This window comes from Leopardus geoffroyi, chromosome B3, assembly GCF_018350155.1.
Source record: "Leopardus geoffroyi isolate Oge1 chromosome B3, O.geoffroyi_Oge1_pat1.0, whole genome shotgun sequence".
Taxonomy (NCBI): domain Eukaryota; kingdom Metazoa; phylum Chordata; class Mammalia; order Carnivora; family Felidae; genus Leopardus; species Leopardus geoffroyi.
In genome coordinates, this window is record NC_059337.1 from 74,052,818 (window position 1) to 74,062,020 (window position 9,203).

A 9,203-nucleotide genomic window follows, 5' to 3' on the forward strand; every position below is an offset into this window, starting at 1 on the left:
GACCTATGGGTGGGCCTGGGAACTCCCAACAGACTTAGATGCCCTTAGGGCAGTAGAGGAACTTATAAATTTCCAGATGCCTCTGAAGGGAGAGCTCCCCATCCCAGCTCCAGCCCCATCCAATCTCTTCCAGACCCCAGCCCTGGGGGTCCTGGATGCCTGGAACACAGACATTCAGCTGCTGGGGAGTGACTTGGTATGCTCTGCCCAGAGGACTGTCAAGGCAAATGGGGGCCCAAGATGGAAGTGGGCAGAAAATCCAATTCCCAAAGATGAATGCTCAGACAGGCACAAGGAGGAATAGATGGAGGTCAGAAGACTAGGCAGAAGAGAATTGCTAGGACCAGGCAGAATGGTTTGGGAGGCGGGCATTGGGTCTTACTGCCTGTAGTTCAGTGCCTGGGAAAATAAATGTAGATGAGGGGGAGCAGAGTACAAACCTGCAGGAAAATAAGAATATGCTTCTGGAGTGCTCCGGCATGGAATGTAGCTTGTGAGACTCAAGAATGAATCCTGTTTTATTAGCTATGTGATTTTGGCCAAGTTATATAACATCTCTGAGTCTCAGGTCCTCATCTGTAACAGTGTCTTTGGTGAAGAGCAAATATATGTAAAATGACTGGGGCAAAGATCTCCCTCCATGAATTTTCTTCATCTTGCTGCCCCCCCACCCCCCACTTTACTTTCATGAAAATTGGAAGTGTTTCTTTGTTGAGGCCAGGAAGAGCCTTTCCCTGTCCTTATCTCATCTTTGCCTTCTCCTTTGCAGAGGTTTAAGGCGATTCTACCTTCTTCAGGGAGAGCTCTGGGCTCCAGGTAAGGTTGGAGAAAACCCAGGCTGGCAGTTAGACCCTGGTTGGGCAACGGCCTCAGGCCGCTGGGCCCTCAGCTTCAGGGCTTACCCTGGTCATATTCAAGGGGCAGAAAGGAAGGAACCCATTCATCTGGCTTTCTGGGCCCCAGCTTCTCTCCCCTTCCCAGCAGGGCCAACTGCTAGTCTCTTCCATCCCACACCATAACTTTCTTGACCTGTTTTTACTCCTCTTGCTGCTCAAAACTCAGGCGCTCAAGAATTCTTCCAGTTCTCCTCTCTTTGGACCCCACAGCACCCAGATTGCCTGGATTCTACTCCTGGTTTCAACACTAGTTAGTGACCTTGGCATGGAGCCAAGGCTCTTGGAGCCTCTGGTTCCCTGTCTATAAAGTGGGGATAATAGTGGAACCAATAGCATCAGGCTTGTTGTGAGGTTAAGAAATTCCTAAAAAAAGGGCACCTGGACGGCTCAGTTTGTTAAGCATCCAACTCTTGATTTCAGCTCAGGTCATGATCTCAGAGTTCATGGGGTCCAGCCCCACATCGGGCTCTGTGTTGGCAGCATGGAGTCTACTTGGCATTCTCTGTCTCCCTCCCCCCCTCTCTCTGCCTCTTTCTCCTTCTCAAAAATAAAAATAAATAAACATTAAAAAAAATAAAAGATTCCTGAGAACACTACCTGGCCCATGTTGTGTAAATGTTGGGTAAAAGCAACTATTATTATTGTTATTTGATGGCAGCCCTATGGGGGCAGCAGAAGGTCAAGGAAACCGTGCGTGCCCTTGAGAAACTTACCTCACATAGATCATACTCGAATCCAGTCAGTACCTTCCCCCTTACCTTGGAATAAAGTCCCAATGCTCTACCACAACCTGGAAGACCTTGTGTGATCTGGCCCCTGCCTACCTCTTTACCTTATCTCATCCCACCCTCCCCCTTATCCTTCGTTTTCTATCCACACTGTCCTTTCTGTTTCTCAAATATGCCAAGATCTTTCCCACCTCTAGGACTCTGCATGTCCTGCTGCCTCTGCCTAGACCACTCTTCCCCCACATGCTTTCCATCATCATGTCAAATTCTGCATTCTCAGAATGGCTTTCCCTGGCTTTTGAAGTTAAAGCAGCCCCCTTCTTCCATTCCCCTCAGCCCTCTAGCTCATAACACTGTTTCATTTTCTTCGTAGCACTAATTATCCGAAATTATCTTGTTTCCTTGTTTATCATCCGTCTCCTCCTAAAACGTAAGTTTCGTGAGGCAGAGAACTTATCTGGCTTGTCCTCCTCTGCATTCCTGTTAGCATTTAGAATAGCGGCTGGCATATAGTAGGTGCTCAATAAATAGCTAGTGAGTGGATGAATGAACAGGGCAGCCACGACTGTAGAACAAATCTGAGTAAGCCCAGAGCCCTCCATGGGCAGGCACCAGTGCTGGGCTGGGGGAGGGACTTGCTGGGTCCAGCTCACCCTGATTCTCCACGTGTCGCCCAGGCCAGACGAGGTTCTCTTTGAAGGCAGGCTCCTAAGCCTAAACATTTTTGTACCTAAAGGGATAGTATAAATAGGTAGCAACCAGTACCATTATCACTTACTAATCAGGACACGGGAGCAGTATTCTGGAGACCCCCATCTGGGCCAGGCATTCAGTTGCTGGATCACAGGCAGGTTGTGATATAGAATGCACCCCCACCCCTGGGCTGAGGACAGCATGCATTTACCGGCAGGGGCAGAAGCATTTCAGCATTTTAACGACCAATGCCCCTACCTCACATCAGATGTGAGCAGATGAGCCTCAGCAGACTCTGCTGAGTCCTGTGGTTTCAGCATTATCTCAGGAGCTGGGGTCCAGAGCAGCTGAGCTGGTTGGCGCTTTTGTGTTCAACCAGGTTACCCCCTCAAAAACAAAAAACAAAAACCCTTCTACAAATGAGCAGAATGATCCAGAGAGGGCCTAAAATCAAGATATGACCAGAGGCAGTGTCAGGACTTCAAGGCAGCAGGTGAGGACTGGGATGTCTTTTTGCGAAAGGGCAGGACAGTCCCATTCTAGCTTTCTGAAAGCCCCCAGAGCTTTTCTTGGCCAAAGGTGGGGATATGTTCCATTACATCTCCCCTGCCCTTTCCTTCTGGGTGCTGATCCCTCTTCCCAGGGACTCAGCCAACCCCTCCTGGCTGCCAGTTGGGCCCAGGCAGGTGAGGACAGGTGTGCGGTGAACTTTCCTTTGTTTCCGCCTCCAGCATTCTTCCCATTGCCACCCCTTTCTCCCCACACCCCCAAGGATTCCCTGGAAGCTGAAGTGACTCAGGGATTCCAAAACTAGTTACCCCAGGAGGAAAACCCTCTGGAAAATGTTTCTCATGGCAGGGGATCACCCTAAGGAGTCTCACAGAGCTGCTACTGAGATAAGGGCAGAGGCTGAGCAAACCGGAGGGGTGGGGTGTGTGTGACTCAGAGCACAGGTTCTCAGGTCAGAACCGATCATCATAGTGGGGGAAAGGCCAACCTGAGGGGCGACTGTGTGCTTGGAGGGGGCCCCCTCTGCCTTTTAGGGGTTTCCTCAGAGGACATCCTGGTACAGAGGTAGGGGAACACCCCAAAGGCTTCTCCTGAAGGGCATTGGGGGTCTTTTGCAGCATCAATAAGTGAAACAAGTAGCTGGGATCACTTCCAGCTCTTTCGAGCACCCCTTCCTGGACAGGGCCAAGATGGGAAGATCTGGGCCAATGTCAGGTCTGTGGCTGTGATTGGTTTGGGGGACACCCAGAGGAATCCAGCTCTCATGGGAGGGTAGTGCACCCTCAGAGCCTTTTCTGGGGTTGGGGGTTTCTCAGGAACACCAAAAGCCACCCTGGTGGCCATGTGCCAGACCAAATTCTGAGGAATAAGGAGCTAGAGCAGTGGATCCCAGCCAGCAGGGCTGAGTGCCTGAGTGGGCAGGAACATCCCTTGGCCTCTGGCAGGTTCAAGTGAGACCTGTCCTGGCCCAAGCCTGGGTAAGTAGGAAAGCACATACTGCTGCGGGGGCTTCTCATCCATTTGCAGCTTACTGGGTGTCAGCACAGTGTGTCAACTCCATGCCAGGAGATTAGGTTTGGAGTTGCTCAGGGCTGGAGTGGAAAGCCAGCTCTGCCGCTCCCTAACTGTGCAAGCTTAGGTAGATTACTAAATTTCTTTGAGTCTTAGCTTTCTCATCTGTAATATGGGGAATATAGTTTCCACCTCATGGTCTTATTGTAAGGATAAAATGAGCTGGTGCATGTACAAAGCTTGGCACCATCCTGGCACGTGACACACAGGAGCTGAGGCCAGTGGCATGCAGAAATGAGAGGGCGTCAGGGAGCATAGTGCAGACAGTGGGTCAATGGGAGTGGGGTGATGTGTTCCCGGCCTCAGTGCTTTTCCTAAGAGCTCCTGCTCTCCCAGCCACCACCTATTTCCCCTAAGTCCCCACCTCATCCCTAATTCCAGGCTTCCCCCAAACCACCAGAACAGCTTCTCCCAATTTTCCAGACTGTCCCGTGTCCTCATCACTCCTCTGCTTTGGGGCTGCTCTGCCCTACATTTGAAGGATTCCTCCTCATTCTGCAGTTTAAGTTCTTCCTGGTTCCCTTTGTTTATTTTCTGAGTCCCTGGTTACTAGAGGAGTATTTTCTAAGGGAAAGTACATGCAAATCAGAAAACATCATTCTAGAGACCATGTCTGTGTATGAGTGTGTTGGGGTTGGGGGGGTTGTGGGTGTGGGGGATGAGGGGGGTCGATGGGCAAGGATGGAGGGAAAAGACCTGGAGGGAAGTAGGTGGCCTGCTCTCAATGCAGTGTATCCCAGGAGGGGTGACCTCTGGCTGACCCATGTCTTTGTGATCAGGTCTAGTTAAAGCATTTCTGAGCACACATGCTCCCCCAGTGGCCCAGGGAGCTGGGGGTGGGCTGAGGCTGGGTGGGCTTGCCCCATTGCCTGAGAGGGGCAGCTAACCTTGCTATGGCCTTTGTCCCCAATGCCCTGTGAGTGGGGGTAGGGGCAGATCTGTTCTGGAGGTGGGACCTCATGTTGGGTCTTAGTGAGGCTGTTAATTACCGAGGCCTTTCTCTTCCTGGCCTCACCTTCTCATTTATTCAATGGAAGCAACCACCTACATCTTCTTCCATCAGACCCTGAGCATCCAGTCAACAAACTGATGGGGTCAGGGTATTCCTGGCAGTCCTGTGGGGTTAGACCTGTATCCCTGGCCCAGAGGAGTTCAGGGAAGGGTGGGATGGGGGGGTGGGCAGCTACTGGAGAGGGCGAGGGGAAGTTAGGGAGTGGGTAATGGACAACAAGGAAGAAATCTTAGATGATGAGGGTCCTAGAAGTTGGGGTCATTGAAGGTGAGGAAGGTCATTGAAGGTCAGAGAACAGAAGGGTTGAGGGTCAACAGAGAGAGAGGGAAAGGTTCACTGAAGTGAGTGATCAGGAGGCTGTCTGAGAAGAAAGGGAATGGTGAAGACAAGGCCCTGGGTGGGAGCATGGAAATGAGGCTTCCTGAAGACAAACCAGATGATGTTCCCTAATTTGGAGTACCAAGCCAGCCAGGGAAATTCCCATAATGCCAGTTCTCAATGCCCCGAATAGCAGAATACCATTAGTTTGACCCCATGCCAGGAAAGGTGCAAAGAACAAAGTGTCCCAAATAGGCTATCAAGGTGTGATGTGAATTATAACTTCCATGCAGATGGCATTTGAGCAGCTTTTGAAAACACTTTCAGGGTTTTTTGATTTTGTTTTGTTTTTTAATGTCAGGTCACTCCCTCCAAAAGGTTGTGGAAATAAATTTGAATAAACAAAACAGGTTTGCTGAAAATAAAACCAGGACGCCCAAGCTGCTCCAGTCAGCCTGCTTCCACAGGGCCCCACCTGTCAGCCAGTGCAGAACCTTGGCTGAGCGAGCAGCATCCATCATGAACCAGGTGAGTGCAAGGGGGCCTGGCAGGTGCTGAGATGTTGCAGTGGGCGGAGAGAGGCCAGGCTCTGGGTTTGGGGCTGGGGATCAGGTGGAGCTGGAAACCAGGATCTCAACTGGGAACAGCTGGGGAAGGAGTACCCAGATTAGTTGAGAGCAGATCTCTTACTGGCCTTTTCCTATAGGTGATCGTGTTCTTGGTAATGGCCATGGGAACCCACACCCTCAGTATTCGGATCAAGAAGGACTGCATCCACTGGTCCAGCTGCTGCCCCAGCAAAGGGCAGAACCCCTCTCATGAATGGCTGACGCAGAACACTGTGCTCATGACCCCGCCAGAGAGCGCTAGCCTCATCCACTCCCTAGAATCCTGCAGGGCCAGTGAAGATGGACCCCTCAACAGCAGGTCTATCTCCCCCTGGAGATATGAGTGAGTCTGCAGCCCCCTCCCAAATTCTTGCATGTGTTCCTGTCAGAGTATATGCGAGGGTCTGGGGAGTTCCACACAATTCCAGCCTGCCTGCCCCTTTTTATCTGAGACTCCATAAAGATTTGAGTGTTTCACAAGGCCTAGTCTGGGTAGCTCTGACTCTTATTGGGTGATAGCCAATTACCCAAGATTTCAAAGCTCAGCTTTTTCTTTTCTTTTTTCTTTTCTTTTCTTTTCTTTTCTTGATTTTCTTTTCTTTTCTTTTCGAGAGCGCACACATAAGGGAGAGGAGCAGAGGGAGAGACAGAGACAGAGAGAGCGAGAGGGAAAGAGTCTTAAGCAGCCTCCATACTGAGTGCAGAGCCCTACTCAGGACTTGATCCCACAACCCTGGGATCATGACCTGAGCCGGAATCAAAAGCCAGATGTGCAACTGCCTGAGCTACTCAGTCAGTTGAACCTTTGATTATGGGCAGTCTTACTCTTTCATTCGGTGTGCTACACATATATTAAAATTTTCTATTTGTGCCACGATGTAAAAAAATATTAGGAAGCACTGAAATCAGGACAACAAAACAATATATTAAAAATTAGGGCTTAAGGGATCTCTATCCTGTGTCTTCTTGGGGTGTCTGTGTTCCCATTCCCCATAAATGTAACTCTGGGATGGGTGGACAAGTTCAGGGGGAAGGGAGAAGGTCAGCTTTGATTGAGACCAGATCCAGGGAGGAGACTGCAGGTCACCATGCTTTGAAGTGGTCTTGGAAGTCTGGCTGGGTCCTGGGCTAAATCCAAAAGAGGTGGGAGCCCCTTTGGGGAGGCTGGGTGCCCGATGGCTGACTTGGCTGGGGTCCAGACCCCTTGTTTGGAGGCCATGACCCCCTGAAGACTACGTGGCTGATCTTCCCCAAAGTGTTCTTTGCGATACTTGTTCCACATTAATCAGAAATTAATGATGACAGTTAAGTGTGGGAAAAGCTGCTTGAGCCCTCACCCCTCAGAGATTCATAATGTGCTCAGAGTGTTAAAGGTTGCAAGAAGTCTGTGGAAAAGAAGACATAAATTCAGTATTTCCCAAACTCATTTGGCCACAGGCCTCTTTTCTTGCAGGGTAGTTATGAGGGAACCTACTCTGGGAAATGCTGTGCCAGCTGAGCCCCAGCTCGGGAGGGCTTGTCTGTAGGAGAATGGCCTTACAACCGAGCGACTGTTTCCTGCTAGCCTTTGGGAGTCTCAGACCTTTGGAGCATCTACTTTTCAGGTCTTGTTTTGGCCACAGAATCCTTTCAGAATGAGTAAATAAGTGTTACCATGCACACTTATGTATGTTTATAATATATGCATGAAAAGTGTGTGGAAGGATGTGCAGAAAATAGTTGACAGTGGCTCCCTCTGGGGAGTGGGACTGGTAGGGAGACAGTGAACTTTACAGTTTTTTTAATACTTGGACGTAAGAGCAGTTTTTACTTTATAAAAGAACGCTGAAAGTGTAATGACAATTACAAAAAGAAACCTCATGCCTGAGCCCAGCATGACTATCAGATGGAAGCAGAGCCTGTTTGGTGGAGGCTGCTAGCCTTCCCCTGCCTCTGCAAGGGCTCCCAGGCCTGGAAAACCACTCTTCTTTCCCCGATCCTCACTTACAGGAGGTGAAACAAATCCCAGAGAGGAGGGGGTGACTTGCTTAAAGTCACTCAGCAAGTGGGTGCAAGAGCTGAGACAAACAGCCAGGCCTGCCTCACTACATTTCCATGTTGGGCCCTCCCTGCTTCCGGCCCATCCCCTGTCTGCCCAGCCAGTCTCCCTCCAGAGTCTGATGAGTGCCACCCCCACAGGTTGGACAGGGACTTGAACCGGCTCCCTCAGGACCTGTACCACGCCCGTTGCCTGTGTCCACACTGTGTCAGCCTACAGACTGGCTCCCACATGGACCCCCTGGGCAACTCGGAGTTGCTCTACCACAACCAGACTGTCTTCTACCGGCGGCCATGCCCTGGGGAGCAGGGTACCCATGACGGCTACTGCTTGGAACAAAGGCTCTACCGCGTCTCCTTGGCTTGTGTGTGTGTGCGGCCCCGAGTGATGGCCTAGTCATGTGCCCATAGCTGGTTCCCGGGTGGAACACTGGAACTGGGTGCATGACCACCTGCCATGGTGAGCCAGGAACCCGAATGCTCAACCCTTACAAAACACTACAGGAGCAGCAGGATTGTGGGACAGGGTGGAGGACTTTGGGGGGATCCGCACGTTTCACCATTTGGAGTGGATGGGAAATGCAGGGTGAAGCGATGGAGCTGTTTATGCCCGCTAAAAGAGAGCATCCTGCATTTCCTCTTGGGAAAGGTCATAAAGGCCCTCCTCGTTTCTGGAGGCCGCCACCCCCATCTCTTCCTTTTCTCCCATCCCCAGCTGCCCTGGCACAGCACAAGCACTTTCTTGCTACTTTCCTTGTTGTCAGTGGAGAGGCCCTCATTTCATTTGTTCGTTCATCTGTCCATCCATGCCTCCATGCCTCCATGCATCCATCCATCCATCCAACACTCAGTGAGCATCTCCTTTGCACATACCTTGGTTCAGTTACTAGGCTCTGAGGAAGAGGCTGCTATTGAGCGTGGAGACATTTATCCAAATAAATAATCTGTATTTAAAACGGCCTAAATTGTCTTGGCGTTCCTGGTGCCTGAACACCAAGCTCCCCAGCCTGGTTCCTTCTCTTCCCCACCTTCAGCCCTTACCTACTACCCTGTTCTTCTGCCTTCCAGAGTTTCTGCTGTGGCCTCCCATCCCTCCCCTTCTCTGGCTCCCTGGCCTACCCATGAACACTGGGGTGGGGGTCAGGCTGCCCTCCTGGCATGCTGGAAAGACAGAGGCCCATTGAGGCACTGCAGCAGGCACACAGCGCCCCCTTGTCCCCCCAACAATCTGCCTTTGTCCTCAGTCTTGGCTGCTACAGCCTGGTCCTGGGGGGTGCTGCCTGGGCCGGGCTCCAGCTCCCACCATCCCTAAAAGGAAAAGGGAGAAAGG

The 9,203-nt window shown here is 51.1% G+C and overlaps 1 protein-coding gene across 2 annotated transcripts; it reads left to right on the forward strand.

The window, feature by feature from the left end:
- The first annotated feature begins 672 nt into the window (after positions 1–672).
- IL25 (interleukin 25) lies at positions 673–8,833 on the forward strand. 2 transcript variants are annotated; one of them, XM_045450434.1, is made up of 4 exons: positions 673–816; positions 5,590–5,756; positions 5,935–6,179; positions 8,015–8,833. In XM_045450434.1, exons 2-4 carry the CDS (start codon positions 5,748–5,750, stop codon positions 8,268–8,270), a joined length of 510 nt encoding a protein of 169 aa, XP_045306390.1. In that variant the 5' UTR covers positions 673–816; positions 5,590–5,747; the 3' UTR covers positions 8,271–8,833. The 2 variants fall into 2 exon arrangements, with proteins under 2 accessions (XP_045306390.1, XP_045306389.1); XM_045450433.1 differs by lacking the exon at positions 673–816 and having other exon boundaries at positions 5,104–5,756.
- The last annotated feature ends 370 nt before the right edge of the window (positions 8,834–9,203 follow it).